This window comes from Cetorhinus maximus, chromosome 4 (genome assembly GCF_964194155.1).
Source record: "Cetorhinus maximus chromosome 4, sCetMax3.hap1.1, whole genome shotgun sequence".
In the NCBI taxonomy this organism is placed as follows: Eukaryota; Metazoa; Chordata; class Chondrichthyes; order Lamniformes; family Cetorhinidae; genus Cetorhinus; species Cetorhinus maximus.
The window spans coordinates 14590479-14618364 of NC_135882.1; the positions used below are offsets into that span (position 1 = coordinate 14590479).

At 40.5% G+C, this 27886-nt stretch overlaps 1 protein-coding gene across 1 annotated transcript in view; it reads left to right on the forward strand.

Annotated features, from left to right (window-relative positions):
• nsmce2 (NSE2 SUMO ligase component of SMC5/6 complex) overlaps positions 1-25932 on the forward strand; it is a 157978-nt gene extending 132046 nt beyond the window's left edge. Inside the window, exons 5-7 of the mRNA XM_078539965.1 lie at positions 19481-19581; positions 21833-21939; positions 25234-25932. Coding sequence (XP_078396091.1) covers positions 19481-19581; positions 21833-21939; positions 25234-25342 — 317 coding nt within the window. The 3' untranslated portion in view covers positions 25343-25932. The remainder of the gene's footprint in view (positions 1-19480; positions 19582-21832; positions 21940-25233) is intronic.
• The last annotated feature ends 1954 nt before the right edge of the window (positions 25933-27886 follow it).

The window sequence follows — 27886 nt, forward strand, 5'->3', positions numbered from 1 at the left end:
GTGCGCTGCTGACTCCGGCGCATGCCCACCGACCAAAATACCACGCGAATGCGCGATGATGTTGGGACACTTGCCCGATGCCGTCACGTGCCATTTTGCACTCGGTCAGGTCGGGCGCACGCCCACCCGCCAATCTAAAAATTCTTCCCAACGAGTTATTCTCATTGTTCCTGACAGTCTTTATATTGGTCAAGATTCTTAGAGGGCAGATTTTGTCCAGAGAGATCTGCTCATCAAATATCCTTCCTGCCTGGTTGAGTAATCTCTACACCATTAAAAAGTCTGCTTTCCTAAGACAGCTGTACCAGGAGAAGGAGAGACATCCAAAAAGAGTAGCACTCTCAACTACAGCCGCATGGAAGAGTTTCATGATTGTAGGAGCCACTCAAAAGGATTTTAATTTTCTGAGGTAGTATAATCATGTAGGTCCCTTGGCCACCACATTTGTACACTGTTCCCTCCAATTCAATTTATCATCTACTTTGATACCCAGATACTTGTAGTTAGTACCTACTTCAATGTCCATGTCATGAATCTTCACCAGAACAATGTCATTGACCAGCTTTTTTTCCTAAAGTCTATAACTAATTCTTTCGTCTTGTTTTTGTTCAGTTTGAGAATTTTTATTGCACCATTTTACAAACTTGTCCACTGAGTCCCCATTGTTTATGTCATTATTCCTTATGGACCCACAACTACTGTATCATCAGCATACTTCAGGACCATTATGTCATTGTGCTCTGATCGATGATTACTTGTGTAAAGGATGAAAAGCAAAGGTGAAAGTATGCACAAGAGTGAGAGGGGAATCTCATTGAAATGTATAAAACTCTGACAGGGCTGGACAGACTGGATGCAGGGATCATGTTTCCTCTGGCTGGGGGGTCTAGAACAAGGGGTCACAATCTCAGGATACGGGGTGAGTCATTTAAGACTGAGATGAAGAGAAACCTCTTCACTCAGAGGGTGATGAACCCGTAGAATTCTCTACCACAGAGGGCTGTCAAGGCCAAGACACTGAATATAGTTAAGAAGGAAATAGGTTTCTGGACTCTAAAGCATCAAGGAATATGGGGCGAGAACAGAGTATGGCGTTGAGATAGAGGATCAGCCATGATCATATTGAATGGTGGAGCAGGCTCAAAGGGCTGAGTGACCTACTCCTTCTAATTTTCTCTGTTCCTATTTTTCTATGTTTCACCCCTGATGAGACCTGGTATTCGATAACAAGGGCCCCGAGTAAACCTGGGGGACTAACACCTGTTGGGTCCTGTTGTAAAGGAAATCACAATTATCATTAGCCAGCTGGATAGCACACTTTAGAGATAGCAGTTTCTATAGTTATAGCTAGTACTTACTAGTGCTAGTCCACAGCTACTTTAATATGTTTTTCAGCCAATAGCAGCTTATCATAGGAAAGTAATTCCTGTCAATTTGTTATTTCAGGTACATGTAATATATTTCCATATTCTCTAATGTGTGCTAACTATTTATCATATAGGATTATTGACTACAGATATAGCTTGATCCCTCTACGCTTGCAAACTACTGCTCTGTCTCCAATCTCCTTTTCCTCTCCAAAGTCCATGAATATGCTGTTGCCTCCCAGACCTGTTCATCTTTCCTGTGACTCTGTTTGAATCCCTCTAATCAAGTTCCACCCTGCCTGCCACAGCACTGAAACAGCCTTTATCAAAGTCACAAATAACATCCAATGTATCTGACTATAAAACTATCCTCTTCATCCTCCTTGACCTATAGGCAGCCTTTGTCATGGTTGACACCACCATCCTCCTCAAATGCCTCTTCTTGGAACTGGCCTCACCTGGTTCCATTCCTAGCTACTCAGATGTGTCCAGAGAATCACCTGCAATGGCCTCGCTTCCCACTCCCGCAACAATGATCTCTCCTTGGCTCCCTCTTAATTCTCACTTGCCTAGCTCCAACAACACTCAAGAAATTCGACATCATCCAAAAGAAAACAGTCCACTTGACCCCATCCACCATCTTAAGCATTCACGCCTTCCACCACCAGCCCACAGTGTGTACCATCTACAAGACACACTGCAGCAACTTGCCAAGACCCCTTCAATAGCACCTTTCAAAGCTGCGTCCTCGACCCCCTAGAAGAACAATGGCAACAGGTGCATGGAAACACCAGCAAGTTCCCTCCAAGTCACATGCCACCCTGACTTAGAACTATATCACAGCACCTTCACTGATGCTGGGTGAAAATCTTGGAATATCCTATCCAACAGCATTGTGGGAGTACCTACACCACATAAACTGCAGTGTTCAAGAAGGCGGCTCACCACCACCTTCTCGAGTGCAGTTAGGGTTGGGCAATAAATGCTGGCCTTGTCAGAGATGCCCACATCCAATGAATAAATATATTTTAAAATCTGCATGCTGTCCCTCAACTACATCATCCAAAAACTCAAACTTGACATTCGGCTCCACATGTACGGCAATAATAATAATGAGCACTACCTCACTACCATCCCTCTCGACCCATCCACTGTCTCTTGATTTGTCATGTTGCTTCTATGGCACCCAGTCCTAAATGAGAAGAAATTTCCTCCATCTATAATATTGGGAAGACCAATTGTCTTCAGTTCCTGCCACAAACTGTTCTCTCCCCACTAACTGTATCCTTCTTCCTGCTCACCATTTGAGGCTGAAGAAGATTATTTGCAACTTTGGCATCCTATTTGACATGGAGATGAGCACCCGACCACATATCTGCTTCATCACCAAGAATACTTAGTTGCAGCTCTGTAACTTTTGCTGTCTCATCTCCTGCCTCAGCTCATCTGCTGCTGAAATCCTCATCTATGCCATTGTTACCTCTAGGCTTAACTTCTCCACTGCTCTGCTGGCAGTCTCCCTACTTCCACCCTTCATAAACTTGAATTCATCCAAAGCTTGCTGACTCACCTTGGCTCCTGCTTAAGCAACACCTTGATTTTTATAATTCTTTTCCTTGTTTTTAAATCCCTCTATGGTCTGGTCCCTCCCTATCTTTATGACTTCCTTGAACATTGTGTGCTGGGGATTAAATGTAATATTTCAAAGTTTGCAGATTACACAAAACTAGATAGAAGTGAGAGTTGTGAGGAGGATGCAAAGATGCTTCAAGAGGATTTGGAGAGTGAGTGGGCAAAAATTTGGCAGATAGAATTCAATGTGGAGAAATGTGAGGTTATCCACTTTGGCAGGAAAAACAGAAATACAGTGTGCTTCTTTAGTGGTGAGGCTGGGAAGTGTTGAACTTCAGAGAGACTTGGGTGTCCTTGTTCATGAGTCACTGAAAGCTAACATGCTGGTACAGCAGGCAATTAAGAAGGCAAATGGTATGTTGGCCTTTATTACAAGAGGCTTTGAGTATAGGAGTAAAGATGTCTTACTGCAATTATATAGAACCTTGGTGAAACCACACTTAGAGTGTTGTGTGCAATTTTGGTTTCCTTACCTAAGGAAAGATATATTTGCCATAGAAGGAGTGCAATGAAGGTTCACCAAACTAATCCCTGGGATGGAGGGATTGTCCTATGAAAAAGGATTAAATAGACTGGGCATATATTCTCTGGAGTTTAGAAGAATGAAAGGTGATCTCATTCAAACATAAAAAATTCTTACAGGGCTCAACAAGGTAGATACAGGAAGGATGTTCCCCCTGGCTGGTGAATCTAGAACAAAGGGACACAGTCTCAGAATAAGGGGCAGGCCATTTAGGACTGAGATGAGGAGGAATTTATTCACTCAAGGGGTGGTAAATCTGTGAAATTTTCTGCACAAGGGGCAGTGGAAATTCAGTCATTGAGTACGTTCAAGACTAAGATTGATAGATTTCTACATGTTAAAAACATTGAGGAATACAGGGATAGCGCAGAAAATGATGTTGAAGTTGAAGATCAGCCATGATTTCATTGAAAAGCGGAGCGGGCTCGAAGGGCTGAATGGCCTACTTCTACTTCTACTTATGTTCAACCCAACAACCCTCCGAGATCTCTGTACTCCTCCAATTCTGGCCTATCATGCATTTCCAATCTTTATTGCTCTACCATTGGCTAACAAGCTTTCAGCTGCCTGGGCCCTAAGCACTGGAATTCTCTCATTAAGCCTCGATCTCTCATGCTGGAAGACTCGCATTAAAACCTACCTATTTGACTAAACTTTTGATCACCTGTCCTAACATCTAATATCTCATTTTGTGACTTGGTTTAAAAATATTTTTAGTAATATTCTTGAGAAACACCTTGAGGCGCTTTATTACATTAAAGGTACTATATAAATACAAATTGTTTATAACTTGATTGAAAATCCTTGTGCATAAATAGAAGCAAAATATGACTAATTGGGTGGACTGTAATGCTCTATTCCAGTCTTATCCACTCCTAGATTCCTATCAGAAGACAGCTTAATCTGATTTTCCTTGGGGCTACAAAAGCTAAAGAATTTTAATTAAATTCATATTTTTCCACATTGAAAATTTGTTGCAAATGCTATAAATGGACTCTGTCTTGAATAATGATGTGATAAATATGTCCACTTATCCGATGGGATCATGTCCCATTCATGACTTCCTTACTCATGAGTTATTTGTTCAGCATCACTAAAGATACCTATCACGTCATACTGCTGGCTTATATTTACCACATGAAGGAGGGGAGGGAGAAATATACTGTGGGCTTAAAAAACATCATCTCTTCCAGACTGAAACTAGCTCTTGTGATTCCTCTGTCACGGTTATTCTACAGTGGTTATTCTGACCTTAGGCCTATAAAGTTTGAATATGACTTTACTGCCACTCATTGAGTCACACAGCTTCTAGTACAGCCTGCGCGCAGCCCTCTTTATATTTCACAGTAACTCGTTGCACCATAAATTTGCATCTAGTTCATGTTTGTCAGTTTTGGGTGGTCTGGAGTTTGGCTGCAATTCAAGATGCGCAGAATTACTTCATGCATAGTTTATTAATTTTTCCAGCCTTTGGAATATGTGAGCTTTCTGCACAAATTAAGCCCAGTGTTACATTGTGTTAAAGGAATTGAAGTCTTCAGCTGGGCATTGTGCTTATTGATTGTTTTCAGTACTTTTGCTGTGTTTTGGCCTATGATATTTTTCCAAGTATCTTTTAAGTGCAGAGTTGTTCAGATAGGGTAGTGTTTAGTGCCTTTAACTTTTTCATACTAAATAGATTTCATAAACAATACTTAGATTTTGCATTACAGAAGACTTCAGGTCTCTCTGTGGGTGGTCCAGATAACAGCAGACATGCTATGTTTTCCCACATCGACCATCGCACACTCTGATGCAATTTACTGATGTGGAACCTGATCTCTGGTACTTAATTGTATTTCCTATGCTGCAAAAAGCCGGACAGAGTAAACGCTGTGTGATTGTCAGGGTTGGGGATTGTGGGTGGTGGGGATTGTGGGTGGCGGGGGTTAAACCTGCCTGTGTGTTCACTGTATTGGAATGTTTTGACCAGAACTTTGCTGATTCCTTATTCCAAGCTTCAAAGCTTTGGATTTTATTTACACTTAATAGCAGAGTTCAAACTGAGAGAGAAAGCTTGGTCTGATGTAGAAACGTCTTCAAACATTTCAGTATTAAAACCACATAAAATGATTATGCTTCTGAGGTACAAGTCTAGAAGTTCACATCTCAAAGCACTGAACGTGTTTTGTTTTGTGCATTAATTTCAAGAATGAGATACAGTACAGGCAACTTGATCTTTCATCTTAATAGCTATAGCATAAAATTTTATTGTCCCAATGGAATCCCTACACGCAACAGCGATCGATAGCAAAAACCCTAAGAGTCATCATCAGCTGGCTGTTAACTAATTTCTGTTATCTGAAATGTTTTCTAATTTAGTATTAATTTTGATTGCCCTACAGATGCTCATTTCCATGTTTTGTAATTCCACCGTGCTTTAAAAATGCGATGAAATGCTGCTGACTGATATAAATATGATCCCAGATGAAGGATAATCAGTTCAAATCATTGAAGTTGAATTGGTACCTTACTCTTGTGAATGGTTATTCATTAGAATATTCTTAGAATTAAGTGCTGCGTACTGTTTGGCATGGGTGAGTAATGTTTGCTATTTACAGCTCTTCTTTTGCCCAGTGGTACACAAAAATTAGGGAATGGTAAAGGCCTTTTAGAAGTCTTCAATAAAACCTCCTTGGTTTTATCATCCAAGAAAGGATCCCTGTATTTAAACTTAGCCCTTCAGCAGGAAGAAAACATTGAGTTCAGTTTCTATCCATGTCCGTTTGTTTAAAACAACTATTTTCCAAATGCTCACTCTACCTTTCCTCTATTTGGTTTGTTTTATTTAAGTTATCATTTTTAAAGTTACCTTTCCCCGTTTTATTTCTTTCATACTCAACTGTAAAATTATTTTCCAAGTAACTGATCGTTTCTGAGCCCTTTTTTCAGAGCATAATATTGTAATGAAGTTTGGTCAAAGGAAGTGGTTAAGCCGAGGCTTGGGCTTTCTTAAGGTTACAAAATATAGTTGGTACCACTATGCTTGTGCACTACCACCCATCTGCAACTTCCCTTTGCTCTCCAAAGTCATTGAGTGTGTAGTTGCCTCCCAGAACTGTGCCTGTTTAATACAAGAACACAAGAAGTAGGAGTAGCAGCCTAAACCCCTCAAATCGGGTTCCACCCCTCTCACAATGCAGAAATGGCTCTATATCAAATCACAAATGAGGGCCTCTCTCGGATCACAGTGCATTATCCTTCCTTAATCTCTAGCAACTGTCCTTGCGGCTTGTTCAAACTCCTGTCACTTCATTCTACTCTTGCTTGCCTGATCACAGTCTCTAGCAGTGGCTTTTTGTGCCATGCAGCACTGACACCTTGAGAATTTCCCAAGGTTCTAATCTAGGATGAATCGGGCTCTTTTTGTTGTCTGCATCCTTTTCTGGCCTCATATGCTCTCCATCACAAATGCTGCCGCCTATCTGTATAACATCACCAGCAAATGCCTGTACTTCAGTCACTGCAACCATATCATTTCCAGGCTTAACTATTCCGGTGTTCAATATTTAAAGACTCCAATTTCAAATTCTCATGTTCATGTGTAAATCCCTTGTTATGGCACGGCGGATGATAAATACCGAGCTGCTCAAATCCCAGCGGGAAACTTGAAACAGCTGCCAACTGTTTTTTGCAATTTGTATAGTATAAAATATAGTTCTGAAATCAGGAAATGATTTCCCCGATTATTTGATGATTTTATAGTAAACATTTATTAAAAGAATAAAAAAAAAACACAATTACATTTAAATACAAGAATGGTTTCACACAGTAAACAGTACTTTAAAACAGTTCCACAAATCTTAAATTAACTACCCTCTGAGTTAACCTTTCCCTTTTCTGTTCAGCAACTAGCCTTATAGATTTTAAAATCTATAGAATTCCAGTAATTTTTACCACACAGTGCTTTTTCCTAGGGTTGTCCTCTCAGGCTGACAGCAACTGGGTCTTCAGGTCTGGCCTTTTTTACACTGTCTTCTTGGAGTTTTGCCCAGCTATCCTGCTGGCTTCTGGGAGATCTGAACAGCTACCCAGCCACATAAGCTTTAGTATTTCCTTAAATGCATTCCTTCCCTTTGATTGCTCTATTTTCTCAACCAGTCTCTTCAGAAATGCTTTCTCCCCAGAATTCAGTGGACTATACTTTAGCTCTTAGATTTGTAAAAACAAACTTACCCTATTTTTACCTTATTTCCTTACACCTTTTCACAACCTGCATATACCCCCTTTGAACTAAAACAACTCAATTCAAAACTATCCCTGTTATTGCTTGCTGTAAAACTCTGTTTGACGTTCCTCTTGGTTCATTAACATATCAAAACCACTGTTGGCTTTAGACCCTTGCTGTCATTCTAGCTCTTTATCCAATTACAGCCTAGCTTCCAGTGCATAAGGTTTATTATCAGAAGAAAAATATTACAATTTCTTGTTTTCTTGACACCCTCCATGAGCTCATCCCTCTCTACTTCTGTAACCTCTTCCAGAACTATAACCCTTTCCTCCGAACTCTCTGTTCCTCTGAATTGGGCTTTTCTGCATCCCCACTTCCTTTGTCCCACCGTTGGCAATTGTGCCTTTAACAGCTTGGACCCATGCTCTGGATTTTTCTTTCCTAAGCCCATCCAATTCTTCACCTACTCCTCTTGTAGGACCCTCCTTAAAGCTAAGTTTTTGGCAACTCCTCTTGATAACGCCTTCATCAGTTTAGAGCCCATTTTTTCCTAATGCCTCTTTGAAGCAACTTGGGACATTTTTCTGTAACAGAAGTGCTATATAAATTTAAGCTGCTGCATTTACTTTCTATGTCTTCAGTTCCGACTTTTTGCTGTTTTACTTTGACCCAGTTAATAAAGTGTGGCAGGGAAAATATGACAGAAAGTGAATGATGCTACAGGAAAAGTACACTATACATATATTTTTAATACATTATAGATACAGCTAGACACATTGTAGCCTGTAGGGAATTCATCTGAGCTCTTAAGTATGTTAAAATGGGTCAGTCTGTCACATATAAAAATTTTCATTTTTATCAAAAAATTTAAATTGTGCATGTTGGTCACTTTGTGTCTCACGTATGAAACAGAAGGTTGTCAGTGTAGAAGCTTTTCTTATGGGGCTTAATTCTCACTTATGTGAATTTGCTATTAACATCCTATTTTCTTTGGAACTGTGTGCACACAATTTGTTAAAGCCAATGCAAAGCAAATACAATTTATTTGTAAGATGCATACACGTTAAAATAAGATTAATTTTGCATTGGGAAGCATGCAAATCTCTGGGTTGGTATTTTGTTCAGATCTATGAACTGCAGTTATTTTAAGCACACCGTTTTCTGAGCTTTTTTGGGTCCAGTTGCATAAAGACTTTCATGTAACTCCTAACGCTGTCAGCCTGTCAACTCATAGTGGAAAAGCATCCTGCCATTTTGTTTAACTGGTTTCAATGCCTAAACAATTCAGACAGTTCAGAGAATTAGTTCTAATAAAAATGTATTGGTGTAGCTGAGGAGGGTAACATGGATGCATTTAAGGGAAGCTCGCTATATATATATATATATATGAGGCAAAAAGAATGAATGGACTAAGATGAAGTGAGTAGTGTGGGAGGAGGCTCATGCGGAGCATAAACATCAGCATGACATGTTTCTGTGCTGTAAATTCTACAGTATGTAATACGCTATAAAGTATACAAGTGATATCACTACTACGAAGCCATAGTTTAAAATTTAGTTTACATTGCATTTTGGTAAATAATGAAGGATAAATTTTAGGGCTGGTAATCTTCTTAAAAGTGGATATCTTATTGGCAATCCTTGAAAAAGCAAATCCTTACAAAGAGGAGTTAACGTCATTGTTTTTCCCCATTTCTCCTGAATTTTAAAAATATATTTTTGTTTTCTTCATGAATACTGATGAAGAAGTCTGATGGCCTGGTTCAAGATACCATATTATACTGAAGTACCCTGACTTAATTATTTTAAGACCAGTTATGTTGCTCAGTCTCACCCAGGCCTCTTCCCCTAACTAAGATGCCATCGATTCTCGATGTTTAAACAGAACTGATGTTGCAAAGGTGTGAAATGTAATTCTAAGTATTTACAACTATTTTTAAAAAATCATTCTGCTGATACTTATTCTCTAAGTGTTGACTGTGTTTCTGATACAGAACCATTACCTAAATTCAATGTTACATTTTGCGTTATGCACATAACACACAGTTTATGAAGAATCTTGATCTTTCAAACTTTGCATGAAGCAGTTTAGCCTCTTATAAATGGATTGTCCTGTGTAAAAGACGTGGGTCTGTAAAATGATTGAGATTAGTGATCTCTTTGGTATCTGCAAGTGGTTCTGCAGGTTTTTCCCAGAATTCAATGTGTGAGTAATCCAACTAATTTGAACGTCTTGCACAGGTCCAGCAAAACTCCAAGTTATCGTAAGAGCAGGGGATAAAAGACTTTAGTTGAAAATCTGGTTTCCTTGTTGGAGGGCAGATGTGACCTTGTGTGCCCTAAACCTTTGGTTACTCACTGATGCATCAGTTTTAGCCAGTGGGCAGTACGTTTTTTTTGTGTGGAGAGTTTAAACTTTACGGCGTTAATTTAAGTAATAATCTTGATTGTCCAATGAGAAGAACCATTTAATGTTCAAATATGAGTAGAAGTTCAGGAATCAAAGGGGTTGCTAAGTACGGTTAGAAAGATAGCCAAGTAATCTTGATTGTCCAATGAGAAGAATCAATTTAATGTTCAAATATGAGTAGAAGTTCAGGAATCAAAGGGGTTGCTAAGTACGGTTAGAAAGATAGCCAAGTACGGACATTGGAAGTGAAGACCTGCCTTGTTCTGGCAACAGTTGAAGGAGACTTTGACAGCAAAAACAGAAGAGGAAGATAAAAAATCAAATGGGTGGATAACATTGAGACATGTATTGAGAGAGGCTTGAAGAAAGCCAGGGAAAAAGCAAATGGTGCCAATGGCCGCATAATGCTTTGGTGACGATGAACAAACAATGCCTGCTTAGATTTGGAAAAGAACAATGGGATGAGAACTGGTCTACTGCCTTAGGGCTTTATTCCCCTGATTTGCGATGCCTATTCCATGTGAGCTGGCCAAATTGGAGTTGTGTAGAGTGGTCCAGAGATTTGGCTGTACTGTAACAAACTGCTGAATCTAATTAGTTGAGCTTGCAATCAACCATCATACCTTCTGTGAAGTTGAGCCATCATAAATAAATAAAAAAGAAAATTTGCTAATAGTTTATCAACTATCTGTAGTGTTGTAACAGTGAATGTGGGTAACTTATTTTTTTCCAGTGATATATGTTTTCTTTAGAATTACAGTCGGAAGATCATTTTGTTCAAAACAGGGTTAAGATTTAACTTTGGTGGAGGCCCATAACTGGTGGTAGCGGATTGTCTATCTGTTGTATACCTTGCCCAATTTCCCTTTCCATTCACTTCAGTGGGGTATATAACTGATAGAAAACCCACTAGCACCTGCTTTGTGACCTGCTAAAACTGAACTTCCTCCCCACATCAATTCCCTGAGTGCCAAATGATTAATATACCTGATACAGTATTAACAATAATTAGAAGGGCATAGGAAATAGGAGCAGGAGTAGGCCAGTCAGCCCCGCCATTCAGTAAGGTCATGACTAAGGTGATCGTGGCCTCAACTCCACTTTCTTGCTTGTCCCCATAACCCTTGAATCCCTTGTAGATCAAAAGTCTGTCTAACTCGACCTTGAATATATTTGATGATCCAGATAATTATCTAATAAAACCAGGTCCAAAATTCATATTTACTCTTTACAAAAGTATTTATAGTGAACCTTTTAAACTTTAATTATTTTGCCAATTTGCCCTTTCCCCCTCGCTTCATTTGTAGACATTAGCTCTTACTGAGTATTTTTTAGATGGTTGCTGTGTGCCACCTTGCACATCTAACCCATCTTGGCCATGGGTGCCAATAGATTCTCAGTGATGAACAGCACCTCAGCCAAGTATAGGCCTGTCCTCATCTGACATCCACATGTGACTTGCTAGTAGGTATTACAGGAATAGTAGTACAGAAATAGAACACTAAATAATCTTCATCTTGCTCAAGGATCTGACCAGGCCACACATTGAATATTGTACTTGGTCATCAAGTTATAAAATAGATATTCAAGGTTTGGAGGCAGGTTCAGAAAGTTTCTCTCTCCATAGATGCTCCCAAACTTGCTTAGTATTTTCAGCATTATCTGTTTTTCTTGTTTTAAGATATTACAGATCATCTTCCCTTATAAGAATGTACCAGTATCTCAAGTATTGACTCCTATCTCTGGTTGTTCTGTGACCTTAAATAAAACTGTAGTTTTGATAGAAAGGTTAGGTTCAGTAATAATCATAGCTAATATGGGCATGAATTACATGGCACTACATTATTGCATTGTCTCTCCTAGAAGATCTAAGCAGCTTTCAGTATTTCCTATGCACTGCTCTATCTTCTCAGTTCTTTGCTCCCTTTTGGAACTTAATCTATCACATTCCCTGGTATCTTATGTCAGATATATCCTAAATATTCCAGTGTTCTCACAGCAGTACGCTTTTATGACAACAGACATGCAATTGGGCAATTACAAAAGCATATTACAATATCGTTAATGGAAATAAAGTAGGAATAAGTGACATACCCAGGGTGTTCTCACATTCCTAGCAGCCAGCTCAAAGCAGCATTGGAGGTTCATTGATTTCAGATAGGACAGGAGCGGGGAGGAAGTGAGAAAAGTGAGCTTATGATCTCACCACATGCAGAATAATCAGTTGAGATCTAAGGCAGATATATTACAATATCAAAAATAGGGCCAGAGTGGGTCTAAGTGCATGTATAATTTGGCATCAAAGGGGAAGAGAATCCTGATGCAAATGAATAAGAGCATCTTGGCGTGCTTCCTGGAGATTAAAATTACTTTGAGCCAGCTACACATACTGATTTTTCTAGCCACCAGAAAAATTTATGAGGGAAAATAAGCAAACTTTTGGGAATAGGCTAAAGTTTCACGTGTTGATGTGAGGCCTGAAGAGATGACCCTTGTAGGCTTTGAGAATTGTTTTTGTGTGTTTCCTATTTTAAACGTGCATAGACTCATTTTGATAGTTGCCACAGCAGACTAATGCTCGGTACTGGTTCATTTCCGGAGTGAGATGCAGTAACATATTGTCTGCCTTCTATTAGTCTGTAAAGCGGCTGTTGAGAATATGAGTCATTCTTTAATTGAGTTTCAGATAGTAATGCAGTAGTCAAATGTTCTCAAAAGACATACTAGGAAACTATCTACAGACTTGACCTTCAGAGGAAGTATTTGCATCAATTTTGAAATAGACAGAAGCACACAATCTGTTTAACACTTGTGTAGTTTTGCTCCAGGTGCTATCTAAAGGCACGTTGTTACTGTTCAGATGGAGGTACAAGACCTGTGTCACTATTTGAAAAGCTGGAAATTTTTCCAGAGTCCTCACAATTATTTATCCTTCAACACCACCAACAAAACTGATTAGCCTTTTAAGCAAAATACTGCGAACGCTGGAAGACTGAAGCTCCCAGAGGCTGGGAATTCTGCAGTGAGTAATTCACCTCCTGACTCCCCAAAGCCTGTCCACCATCTACAAGGCACAAGTCAGGAGTGTGATGCAATATTCTCCTCTTGCCTGGATGAGTACAGCCCCAAAAACACTCATGAAGCTGGACACCGTCCAGGACACAGCAGCCCAATTGATTGGCACCCCATTGACCACCTTCAAAATTCATTGCCTCCACCACCAACGCATAGTGGCAGATGTGTGTACCCATCTGCAAGATGCACTGCAGCAACTCACCAAGGTTCCTTCGACAGCACCTTCCATACCCTGACCTCTACCATCTGAAAGGCTGCAGATGCATGGGAACACCACCCCCTGCTAGTTGCCCTCCAAGCCACACACCATCCTGACTTGGAACTGTATCGCTGCTCCTTCACTGTCACTGGGTCAAAATCCTGTAACTCCCTTCCGAACAGTACTGGGGGTGTACCTACACCACATGGACTACAGCGGTTCAAGAAGGTAGCTCACCACCACCTTCTCAAGACCAATTAGGATTGGGCAATAAATGCCGGTCTAGTCGGCGACACCTGCATCCCATGAGCAAATAAATGTTTTTAAAAAGTGGAACATGCTGGAAATACTCCGGTCTACCAGCATTGTTGAGAGAGAAACAGAGTTAACAATTAATTCTGGAGCAGGGCTTGAATCCATTAACAACTGATTCAGAGATGTACACTTACTAACTGAGCCAATTAAATGACGAACAATTATTTTACAAATCTGGTTTCTTTTTAATGTTCTATGAAAAATGGTGTACTTTTCAGTTAGGTGGATTATTTTGCTAAATAAGCATGGGAAATGTGTTTGGAATGGAAGATCTTAGCCTGGCTGAAGGTAGAGCTTCTGTGGTCCACGTTTTGATTTCCTTTTTAAAACAGACACTCCAACCTTATTCAATTTACGCTGACCCATACATATTCTATCATGAAAGACAGAGACTGTGGGCTGGATTTTCCCGTGGCCTCAGGAGCCTGGATCAAGTGAGAGTCCCAAACCTGCAGTTGCCGGCAGCAAGACCAGTGTTGCAATCTTCTCAGAGGCAGCCTCCTAATTGACCACCTCTGTACTTGTTGTCCTGTTAAGAACAGCGGGTTCCCAATGCTGCCTGCTTCCTGATTAGGCCAGCAGCTCTAGAGTCTCGACTACCTCACTGGGAAAGGTGAGCGGTGCTGAAGAAGGTTGTGGACCTCCACTGAGCTGCTGGCCTCCGCTGGCAAAATGCTGACGAGGCTGCAAAATTGCCCCTAATTAGGGCCTTAATTATGTTAATTGGTTCTTTATTTGTTGCTTATGCAGTGCCAACTCTCCACTACAGTAAGTGGCCATGAGAGCTTTTTGGGAAAGAGGGGTAACACAACATTTCACAACAAGGTCGTTACAATGATCGCAGCTTATTAAAATGAATATCAGTTTAATATGACTCTGGCTGAGATAGGCTGTAAGTGACATCCCCACTAATCTAGTACAGTCCACAGAAATCCATGTTGCAGTACAAATATTTTTTATTTTAAGTAACTACTTTTGTCACTGAGCCCAGGTGCTGTAGCAGCTGACAATATGAAAGCAAAAAAAAAATAATTTGTGAAGTGGCAGTGAATAGCATTTGTGTCACAACATTCCTTCGAACTAACAATCTGTGTTCATTTGCTACTTTGAAATTTCATGGAGGTTGCCAAATGGGCAGAGAGACAGGCCTAGGCACATTTGTACCATTTGAGAGTGGCCTTCAGTGAGTATTCAAGAGCATATGTATAATACAGTAACATACCAGGCTCAAGTCTGGTTGTGGTACTTGGCGCCTAGGAGATTTCTGTAGCAATAGTAAATGTCTTAACATTCTCTGTTCAAACCATTAATTACCTGATGTAAATGGGGAAGGTTTCACCTCCACCAAAAAAACTGTATCTACAGAAAAATAATTTTTAAAATCTCAATTACTTTGCAGCATTTAGTAAATGAGAATGATTAGGTCGTTGAGACATTTTCTGTGTATCTAAGAGACTTGACGTTATCATGTACGTGGACCCCCATGCCCTCTAGTTCTTAGCCTAATTTCCCAAAGGAAACTTGCTAAATATTTAGATGTAATTTGAGTGTGTTTCTTATACAGTCATAATGCAGGCCTACCTTAGGGTGACGTTGTACATTTGTATTTATTTTATTTATCTTTGTTTTAAAACTTAGCAAAATATAACTTACAAAGTTTATCATAAATATATGCAAAAAAGAAAGCTAAGTATTTGGATGGCTTTGCATTCCACTTCCTGCCTTAAACCCGCCAATAACATATTGCAGTATTATACATTGGTCAGACTGGTTTCCTGCCTCCTTTAAAGAACTTAAAACTTGCAATAAACACTGTAAAAATATGCTGTCAACTAAGTTCTGTCTCTTATGTTCTAGATCGTACCCAACTGGTCAGCCAGCAGTTACAAAACTTAAAATGTGTGTTTAGTGGGCAACAGTAAAAGAACAAATTGTATAAGGAGCTGAAGTTAGGGTGGTTAGCGCTGGGTGACTGGGTGACACCAGCATGTGCAGGCATGACGTCTCAGCATCTGGCAATTCCATACTGTTGGAGAGGTAATGTTGGGTGGGGGGGGGTGGGGGTGCAGAGGTGGGCAAAAAAGCTGTATTAAAACAAACCTGACTTTTGCATCCCTACCTCATCGAAGCTGCCGCAGAGCGGAAAGCAACAAGCTCAGGCCCATGCCGGTGCTCCACTAAGGTAAGGGACTAAGGGTCAAAATACCAGATGTGGAGCCACCCGGTAATGGGGCCCTGGCCAGATCGGCTAAAAAAAAAAACTATAACAGAGACTAAAGCATGGTTGACGCCTACAACAATTGCACATGAAGTTCCTGATCTTGCCATACGATCAGGACAAGCAGTTGGAGTTGGAGCAAGGCACTTCCACATATGGAGAGAAACTTGTAGGGCTGCACCATCGTTTCCTTTAGCACACATCATGGTGACCAGAAAATGAGTGGAGAGAAAAAAGAACAGATGATGGGGCTTGAAGGAAGAGATTTTGCATATTGCAGAAAATGCAAATATATATACTTCCGCACAACAAAAGAACTAAACCTCTAAGATTTCATTATTAAATGTTTCCTTCACAGAATTATTTATTTTTTGGTCAGTGAGTTGAGCATCTACATTAAATGAGTGGCTTTTGCCCCACTATGTTACGGGAGCCATGCAGCCAGCACGCACGGCCATTTGTCAGCCCATGGCTTGTGTTGCTTCACAGGCTTGTTTTCATTCATAGTTTTAAGTCACAGTAATTGTTTAAAAAAGAAGGCAAAGGAAATAGAACAACAGGAATTTGAAAAATACTTTTGATGTTGCTGACTTAGTTGAGAATGAGGATCATGGACAAAAAATTGGCCATTATAAGCATGAGTTCCTCTGAGTCGTAAGTCCAGGTGATTCCAAGCACACAAAAGGAAAACCTACATTCTAATATAAGACAGGCAAATCTCCAGTGGCATTACTTGCTTTGAGCGAGAGAAAATGCTGTTTCATAATAATTATGCTGTTATTTCATGTTGGTCCACCATTAGGTTCACTGATTTGTAGTGACTGAATAAGTGAAATTCCATTTTTATTCCATGGTGCAATTTTTACTGTTTTTTTTTGGTGGGGGAGGGATTGAACTCTGAAGGTTTGATCATTTTAATTTTGTTTAAAAAAATATAAGTAACCATTATATGTACAAAACAGACCACAATTACTTGAGAAATAATGATTTCATTAAGTAAAGCCCTCTGCAGTGAGGAGAGGAGAAAGAATTCCCTTTAAGTTTATGCACTGCAAGGAAACACTTGCAAAAACAGGTCCAGATCAAATTTATTGTGTTCTTGTCATTAGTTAATTTAGTAAATCATACCTGTGGAATTAGTGAAATAAAATACATCAAAAAAGCCAATTTTTAGACCAATACATTGATGGTTACTTAAGTACACCTTTAAATTAAATGGAATAAGCAAAGCAACTGAAAGGAATTCAATTAAGTTTATGTACTGTGGTACTGAACTGAAAATTTACACAGCGCAATTAAACATATAGGTACCAATATAAAGGGGAAATTATAAAAATAGTAAAACGAGGTTCCAATTAAATAATGGTCAATGCGAAAACCCTCCAGTAGCTGAGGCCTTGACACAAACAAAAGTGGTTGTGTTGACAGCTAACAGACATTGCAGTGAGGGTTCCTCAGAGAGGGTCCTCAGTCCCACCATCTTTAATTGCTTCTTGAGTAATCTTCCACCCATCATAAGATCTGGAGTGGAACTGTTCACTGATAATTCTACAGTGTTCAGTTTCATTTGCAATTCCTAGAACAATAAAGCAACCAATGCCAGCTCGATAGCAGGGCTTGAACAACAGGTTTGAGCTGACAAGCCACAGGTAATATTTATGTCACGTTGGTGCAGATAATAATTCTAAACAAACAAATGTCAAGCTACATGCCACTGACCTCCAACACTGTGTGGCTCAACTCAGGAGTCTGATGGAATACCTGCCATTCGCCTGGATGGGTGCAGCTGCATCAATACTTCAGATTGGCATTTTCCAGAGCACAGCAGTTCGATTGCTTGGGGCTCCTGCTACTGGAATTAGTATCCACCCTTTCACCAGTGGTACACAGTAACTGGAGAGTGTAATACCTATAGAATGCACTAGAGTAACTTGTCAACCTCACTTTCAGTGCATCTCCCTGTCCTGTGATTTGTACTGCTGAACAGGGCAAGAGGAGCATATTATGGGAGTGCTATCGCTTCCAAACTGCATGCTGTCCAGCTACAAACAAAGTCACAAATAACATTCTCTGTCACTGTGACAGTAGTGCATTATTACTGCTGTCTCCTCAACTTCATCACAGTTGATCGTCCTCCCCCAACACTTCTCTTTTGGACATCTCAGTGAGACTTCCATTTGTACCCATCCAATCTTCGCTAGAGCATCTCCAGCAATGGCTTCAGTTTTCACTCCTATCCCCCAAGGATCTATCCTTGGCCCACTCCACTTCCTCATCTATATGCTGCCCCTCAGTAACTTCATCCCAGACATAGGGTCACTGTCCCCATTTACAATGATGAAATCTATCTCTTCCTCACTTGTGCCTCTCTTGGTCCTGCCACCACCTCTATGTTGTCATGCGACTTGCCCAGCCATGAGTGAGCGGTAAATTTTTCCAGCTAAACATTAGAAGACCGAGGCTATCATCTTCAGCCCCTATCACAAACTCGGCACTATTACCATGGATTTCATCCCTGTGCAGCCACTGTCTCGAGCTTTTGGCAGTTTCAAAATTCTATTCAATTCCGAGCTCAACTTCCGACATCATAATTATAATTGTTACAAAGACTCCCTGCTTCTACCAAAAATTATATTACCTCCATAAAATGATTTTACTTCTGAGGTATCACCAAGGGGCATAATAAGGTGCTGTATAAATGCAAGCTCATTTCTCTATATATTATAAAATCGATTTTGCAAAAGTTTAGTGATACATAGCAAAAAAAAATCTAAGATCAGTGGATAGAGATAAGTAAGAACGTACGTGGATACAGTTCCAAAGATGACTGTGGATATAGAATGAAAAGTCAGTTCAAACTTCTACTTTGTGCACCATCTGGTTCACATTAGCAATTTGACTTTTTGTTTTATTTTTCTATTTTACCTTTGTCTATTCATTTTCACTTTCCAGTAAAATGTTTTTATTTTCTTTTATATGTCTCATTTCCCCTTATATCGGGATCGTATCTTGTGTTTTTTCTGTTTCATGCTTTGATTCTGATACTTTATGAATTTTATTGCCATGACCTTTTTTTATTTCCTGATGGTCAAGTGTACTGTTGAATGTGATTTTACCTGGCAGGAGAGAATGCTTGCTGTGGCACCTGCTTGAAGAGACTGTAAAATGTCCCCTTTTTGGAAAAAAGATCTTGTGCACCCTTGCTGCATGGAAATCCATGCAGTTATTTGAAAATTTTCATATGTTTAAAGTTGACTTCTACCATTATGCTTCACTTAAATCCTAGAATGAAAGTTGAATTGATGGTTTAAATAGGCTGCACTAACTTCTAAATAATTTAGGCCCAATGCAGTCTATGCATAAATAGATTACTCATACCTCCATATTGCGTAATAGTGGAACTGATTGTAGCTGCAATATGTTGCTTTAATGTTGGAAGTAAGGACTTCAGTCAGTAAATAAATAATTTGGCCTAAGCTGCATTTAATTGGGAACCGTGACTTATTCATAATGTTCCTCTTGGATTTCCAGTTGGTGCCGAATCACAAAATGAGAGCACTTCAGCCAATGAGATTGATGAAGACATTGCAGTGACCCAGAGCCAGAGAAATTTCATTTGCCCCATTACACAGGTACAGAACAGCGTATTCTGAGAACTAAATGTTCAAGTCTATTTTCCTTTGCAGTTAACTATCGATGTTAGCTATTGAATGTATTTTGAGTTCTTTCAATAGATTTAAATTAACCTAAGGGCTTTGTCTTTAGCTTGAAGCCTTATTGTTGCTGGAAAGTGAGGTCTGAAATTTGAAATGCCAGTAGATTGCGATTCCAGAGAAAAGGTGTCATGTGGTCCTGCTCTCAGCCTGTGAATAAGGGCAACGGGAAGGATAAGGATACATTTGAACTTCATTTAATTTTATTTGTGGATGAGTGAGATTTCTCTATTTGCCCTAACTTCCAAATGATTTGGTTGGTTAGGACCTTGCTGTGTGCAGAATTATTCAACTGGAACTTCCCCACAACATTTCTTTTTAGTATAGCTCAATGAAGTTGATATCTATTATCAAGAATAGTTCCTTTTTACTAAACTATACGAAAGGTTCCCCAGCTATTTCCTATTTCTACTGCACCTTGATAATATCACAATTTGGCATTCCTTAAACGTGGAAAAGAAAGGAAGGAATGAATGAATATTAGTCTTGGTTTTGTGTCTTTGTTTTAAAGATAGGAAGAATTTTTCGGTGGGTGGGCGCCGCCCGACCCACTCGAGCATAAAATAACCTGTGATGACGTCGGGTGAGCGTCCCGACGTCATCGTGCACTTGCGATATTTTGGTTGGCGGGCGAGCACTAAACTCAGAAGCGAGCCAGCCGACAATTAAGAGGGCAGTTAAGCCCATTAACGGCGCAATTTAGAGATTTTTCGTTGCCCGTCCAATGTTACGGTTGGTGGGCAGGTGAATCAGCTAGGCAGCTTTTGCATTTTTCAGGAAACTTCATCCATGGGCGGGATGAGGTTTCCGTGGACAGCATTTTCATTATCTACATTTTCAGGTGACTGATTGTAAAGCCTGGACACTTTTTTTTCCCGATTTCTGTGACCTTTATTTTAGGTTGTTCAGGTCTTCAGGAGGGAGCTTTCTGTGAGCGCCCGCCTGCGCTGACCCCCCTCCCCCTGCCCCTACCTTGGCAGCAGTGAGCCTTTCAGCAAGCGCTTCACGCTGACTGACTGTTAATTGGCCGGCCAGCGTGAATTCAGGCTCGGGGGCTGATCGCAGTCGGCACAGTCTGTTCCCCAGCTGATCCCGGACCCGCCGATTGCGCCCACCTGCCGACCTAAAAATCCTGCCTGCAATCTCAAACCATCTTGAATCTCCATTATACTTTTCCATGAGCTCCCTACAGGACACACATTCAAATCTACAACAAAACATTTGCGCTGTGGCACTTCTACACATTTCAGTCTGTTTTTCATATTTCCCTTCCCTTTTTTAAAAGCCACTGAGTTTTTTTCCCATTCATGAAGGAACTGCTCTTGCTTCTAAATGAGTGGACAATTATCAACAGAATGTAGTGGTAAAATAAATGGAGACAGACTTGTAGAAAAAGAACATCTGGCTTTATCATCAACATTTTCGATACTCCTGGCAAGGCAGAATTAAACTGTGCCAACTCCTTTGGGGGAAGGACACAGATTTTGCACTTTCAAGGTAAAAGTGGTGATAGTTTTTACCTTTCAGTTAATGCAGCTAAGATTGCTCGATATGTTTTCTTTTGGATAGCAGGGATAGTTTTCCTTTGCCCAAAATTGATGGAAAATGTCTTAAAAGTTATGTACTGAGGCCTGCACCTTTCACTCCCACCAATTGTAAATAGGGTCTGGGCCTGTAGCCTGAAAGACTTGCCTGCTCTCTGCCATACTTCCACTGCTTCCCGAGGCAATCACATGGCAGGGAGTGATTGGTTTCAGAGGTGACGGTGAATATCAAAATGGTGACCCCAGGGTTTTACCTGCTAAAGATCACGCTCTCAAGAGAATTGTTCAGGGGCAGGCCTCATTCCAGGCTTTAAGCCCTAAGAGGAAAATCCAGGTCCACATATCTTGGTGACCAACTAGTTGCAGAATAGTATGCTCAGTAGAACACAGGTATTGACAGATTTGGGGACAAAAAAGGCGTGAGACTCACTAAATGGGGTTGGCAGGGGAAAAAATACTTTTTTTTTTACTGAAATTATAATTTTATTTAATCTTTTGTTTCGAAGAAACTGACTTCAGACCAGCACGGGTATCAAACATTGTGAAAAATCCTGGTCGGTTTAATCATCCTTTTGTTAAAAGGAAAGGAAGAAGTCATTCATTTTTTAAAAACTTTTTGTTTTTAGAGGGAAATGGAATGTCCTGTGAAGAATAAAGTTTGTGGTCACAGCTATGAAGAGGAAGCCATAATAAAAATAATCCAGAACAAGCACAAACAGAAGAAGAAAGCTCGGTAAGTTAAAAGCAGAACATATCCCAACTGTGTCCTAAAAGGATGCCAAAAGTATTGTCACATTTCACTAAAGCACGGTCTAGAGGCTTAAATGAACCCAACCATTGTTGCTGTCATTGATGTGTGATGGACTACTCCTTATATCCCTTTTTTAATACATGATAATTGATCGCAACAAATTAGCACTTGCACATAATTGATTCTTTTTTATTATTATTCATTCATGGGATGTGGGCTTTGCTGACTGGGCCAGCGTTTATTGCCCACCCTTAGTTGCCCTTGAGAAGGTGGTGGTGAGCTGCCTTCTCGAACTGCTGCAGTCCATGTGGTGTAGGTACACCCACAGTGCTGTTAGGAAGGGAGTTCCAGGATTTTGATCCAGCGACAGTGAGGGAACGGTGATATATTTCCAAGTCAGGATGGTGAGTGACTTGGAGGGGAACTTCCAGGTAGTGATGTTCCCATCTATCTGATGCCCTTGTCCTTCTAGATGGTAGTGGTCATAGGCATGAAAGGTGCTGTCGAAGGAGCCTGGGTGAACTCCTGCAGTGCATCTTGTAGATGGCACACACTGCTGCTACTGTGCATCGGTGGTAGAGGGAGTGAATGTTTGTGGATGTGGTGCCAATCAAGTGGGCTGTTTTGTCCTGGACAGTGTCAAGCTTCTTGAGTTGTTGTGGGAGCTGCACTCATCCAGGCAAGTGGGAGTATTCCATCACACTCCTGACTTGTGCCTTGTAGATGGTGGACAGGCTTTGGGGAGTCAGGAGGTGGGTTACTCATCGCATGATTCCTAGCCCCTGACCTGCTCTTGTAGCCACAGTATTTATATGGCTAGGTCAGTTCAGCTTCTGGTCAATGGTAACCACCAGGATGTTGATAGTGAGGGATTCAGTGATGGTAATGTCATTGAACATCAAGGGCAATGGTTGGATTCTCTCTTGTTGGAGATGGTCATTGCCTGACACTTGTGTGGCGCGAATGTTACTTGCCACTTGTCAGTCCAAACCTGGATATTGTCCAGGTCTTGTTGCATTTGGAAATGGACTGCTTCAGTATCTGAGAAGTCGTGAATGGTGCTAAACATTGTGCAATCATCAGCAAACATCACCACTCCTGACCTTATGATGGAAGGAAGGTCATTGATGAAGCAGCTGAAGATGGTTGGGCTGAGGATACTACGCTGAGCAACCCATGCGGTGATGTCCTGGAGCAGAGATGACTAACCTTCAACAACCACAACCATCTTCCTTTGTGATAGGTATGACTCCAACCAATGGAGTGTTTTCCCCCTGATTCCGAATGACTCCAGTTTTTATAAGGCTCCTTGATGCCACACTGGGTCAAATGTGGCTTTGATGTCAAGGGCAGTCACTCTCACCTCACCTTGGGAGTTCAGCTCTTTTGTCCATGTTTGAACCAAGGCTGTAATGAGGTTAGGAGCTGAATGGCTCTGGCAGAACCCAAACTGGGCGTCAGTGAGCAGGTTATTGCTAAGCAAGTGCCGCATGATAGCACTGTTGATGACCCCTTCCATTACTTTACTGATGACCGAGAGTAGACTGATGGGGCGGCAATTGGCTGGGTTGGATTTGTCCTGCTTTTTGTGTAGAAGACATACCTGGGCAATTTTCCACATAGCCGGGTAGATGCCAGTGTTGTAGCTGTACTGGAACAACTTGGCCAGGGGCGCGGCAAGTTCTGGAGCACAGGTCTTCAGTACTATTGCCGGAATATTGCCAGGGCCCGTAGACTTTGCAGTATCCAGTGCCTTCAGCTGTTTCTTAATATCAGGTGGAGTGAATCGAATTGGCTGAAGACTGGCATCTGTGATGCTGGGGACCTCCGGAGAAGGCTGAGATGGATCATCCACTGGGCACTTCTGGCTGAAGATTGTAGCAAATGCTTCAGCCTTATCTTTTGCACTGATGTGCTGGACTCCTCCATCATTGAGGATGGGGATATTTGTGGAGCCTCCTCCTCTAGTGAGTTGTTTAATTGTCCACCACCATTCACAACTGGATGTGGCAGGACTGCAGAGCTTAGATCTGAACCGTTGGCTGCGGGATAGCTTAGCCCTGTCTATCACTTGCTGTTTGGCATGCAAGTAGTCCTGTGTTATAGCTTCACCAGGTTGACACCTCACTTTTAGGTATGCCTGGTGCTGCTCCTGGCATGCCCTCCTGCACTCTTCATTGAACCGGGGTTGATCCCCTGGCTTGATGGTAATGGTAGAGTGAGGGATATGCCGTGCCATGAGGTTACAGATTCTGTTTGTGTACAATTCTGCTGCTGCTGGCCCACAGCGCCTCATGGATGGCCAATCTTGAGTTCCTAGATTTGTTCGAAATCTATCCCATTTAGCACGGTGGTAGCGCCACACAACACGATGGAGGATATCCTCAGTGTGAAGGCAGGACTTCTAAGAGCTAATCCAACTAGGTAAGAGAGCATCTGTTAGAGCAGCACAATCTCATTTTAAACATGTTGGTATGGTCATTTTGTTTGCCAACTAGCAGTGCAGTTTCCCTCATTGTGCTGCTAAAATGGTGTTAGATCGCTTGCTGGCAACAAAATAATTGGTTCTCTCCAGGTGCTATAGAACACTTTTATGTGCTAGAGAAGCCCATGCGCCTAAAAAGATTTTGGTGGTTCAAAATGTGCAGCTGAATAGGTCTTTTAAACTGACTGTTATTGACTTAGGCTAGCCTTTTTTCTACCAGCCACTGATTGCATGAACATTCCAGCAGTATTCGGCTGTAACTGGAAACACCAAGATGGCTAAGCTCCTTATTCCAATGTAAAGCACATTGGAATGTTCATTGCAGCAGAACAGTATGATTTTCAGACATGTTTAACATTTTTAACAGATGGATTGGCCACAGAATTAATGGAATATTGCAACACTTGCTTCATCACTAACCTTCTTTCATGCAAACTCTCTGCTTCCATGCACCACAGTGCTCGTTATATTTCTATCAGACATTGTATTAATGTATTCTCAGTGTTGGTATGTATTACTTTAATGGGCAGTTAAATATATTCTTACTATTAATGATGCAAAGTCATAAGGGAATTGACTTATTGAGTTAGTGCAACAATATCACTGTCAAAGCTATTAGAAGTAACAAGCCTCCGTACCTGATGTCAAAGGGAAGTGGAAAATATAAAATTAAGTTAATCAGGTATGAAGTTAATCTGAGACTCATATTCGGTTGGTGGATTAAGAAATGACCACCTGACTACTTTTGTACTCAGGTCTACATTTGTTTCCTTTTTTTGTTTCGGCAATAGGTGCCCAGTTGTTGGATGTGATAATGGAGATATGAAGCAGTGTGACCTTTCAATGGACACGACCCTGAGGAGAGCTATTGAAAATCACAAAAAGCACCAAATGCGATGATTACTTGTCAAACATTCAAAAAGCAATTGTGATGAAGGAGAAGCTATCAGATCCAAGTATTCAGGAGGTTATCTTATGGGAGGAAGGAGTTCTGGTTAATCACTGTTAATTATATAATTTGACTAAAATTGATGTTGCGTTCCATTTGACTTCGATGTGATCTGCTTTGATGGAAACGTACATATGCACAATGTTTAAAGTAGAAAAACTACGAATGCAAACAGAAATCCAAGCCTGCAGCATTTATAGTGTAATTTGTTCAAACCCAAATGTAGGTTGCACCAGTGAAAGCCTAGTTAGGGAAAATTGAGCGTAATGTTTTCGAATTAAATGTTTACCCTTCTAAGGAAGCAGTATTGAACCATGAGCAGTTCTGAATAGCAAAGGATTTCTCACCAAAATTTGAAAGTTTTCATTTAATTTCTGCATCCTCCCCTACAATGTGAATAATGCTTTGATTCAATGTTATGTAATATGAAGCTCCCTGAATATATTGTTATTATCATTTATCACCATCGCTGCTTGGGATTTCCTTTTACAATTATTTTCCTTGTTTCATACATCTGAAATAAAGCTGGCTTTTTTAAAAATTGTTTTTCTGATTTAATTAGGTCCAGTAAATCAGACTGCTAGCCGAGCATGTTGCAAAATGATGCAAATTTTCAAAAATTGGGAGCATTTGACAGTGTGATACATCTGCTGGTGTGTGGGAACCTGCCAAAAGGATGTGAAGGTTCTCTACAAGAAGATTTGCATTGAGCCCCTAACCAAAAATTTTGCTGACTTGATAGGATTTTATGAAGGAAAAAACTATGGAATCTTCAATGTCCCTCGGAGCCATTGGTACAGTTTGGAAGGATTTAACACCATGTTTGAATAGCAACATCTTTGACACTTTCACAGCTGCATTGAAGTGTCAGCCTAAATTTACGTACTTAAGCCCTGGAGTGAAGCTGGGGTCAGCAGCCTAATGAATCAGAAGCAAGATTGGTACCAACTGAGCCCTGATTCCAATCTAGCAAAATGGCCATGTTTTAGTGCAGTCAGCAATTGGTTGTTTTTAAAATTGAAACTACTTGAAAATCAATTTCTACATATTTATCTTTGTAGTAGCCCAGTTTGTTCCCCTCATCTGGAGGTGGCAACTTAAAATCATAAAATGATACAGCTCAAAGGGAGGTTGGTTTGGCCCATCGTGCCTGTGCCTATTCAATGAAAGAGACATCTAATTGGTCCCACTCCCCAGTCATTTCCCCATAGCCCTGCAAAACAGACTTACTTGGCATGGTTGCCGCTTTTCCGTACCTTGCCCGAGTAACCTTTCTTCATGGGATTGTGTGGATTGAAGTCAATAGTTTACTGACTATTCAGATGCAGTCTGTCACAGCTGATCTGATCCTGTGTGTCCCTGTCCATGCACATTGAATTGCAACAACAGTTGCTGGAATTGTGCTCAGATACAGAACCCTGATTATTTTGGCACACATTGGCAAAGTGTAGCGACCAGCACAAAAACTTGGGACCTCTCTGATCTGTATCATAATATTGGTTGTATTTACACACTGAGCTGTGAGAGAGAGGTGCTAATACTTCTTATAGGAGCTTGAGATTATTTTGTGCTTTTCTAATATTTCTGTTTGCAAACATTTTAAATAAACAGAAAATGACTCCCATGTTGCTGCAGTTATAACTGAAAGGATACCTTTAACCTTGTTTGAGCTGGAATAATACTTTATGTCTGTTTGCATTAGTTTTACAAGATACAGTAATACTATAATTGTTTTAAATGCCATTTTCATTTATATTAAGATCCGTGGCAAATAACCTAAATCCTTTTGGAGAATTTAGAAGTTGAACTCCTGCCAAAAATGGGAATTGTCCTTTCTGTGTCTGTAGTAAAAGTGGGCTGTTAAAATTGCTGCAAATTGCTTTGGTTTGTATAAATTAAGTGACAGCCCTGAGGTTCGGTAAAAAGAGAAACAAAATTCTGTATTTCATTATTAAGCTTTCTGTGTTACTGAGTGATATTTTTATTTTGAATTAAATCATTGAATGAGTGGGAATTTAGTGCTGAGGAGGAAGGAGGTGTCTTTACCGCGTACTGATTTGTATAAGCTTGTGGCAGTATTTCAAGCTAGGAACGTATAGCTAATACCATATTAAATTAATAATTTAAACTCGTTTAATTAATTAGTTTTTTTAAAACTGAAATAGTGAATTATATTAAGCTTTCATCATCATGTCATATGTGCTCTGCCCGAAGACAGGTCCTTGGCTCATTGTCTGCTGATGCTTCATCCATGAGCTGGTTTTCTTGGCAACTTTTGTTAGCGGTGGTTTGCTATTGCCTTCCACTCGAGGAGGCAGGTCTCAAGTCTACCTCGGCCAGAGCGGGAATCGAACCTGCGTTGTTTGCACTTTTCTGAATTACAACTGAGCTATTAATTCAATTTAGAAAACAAGGTTACTTAGAGATGGCAGTATGACAGTTTGTGGAGAGCTGCACGATCTTAAGCAACCACATTTGTGGTAAGTATCTACAAC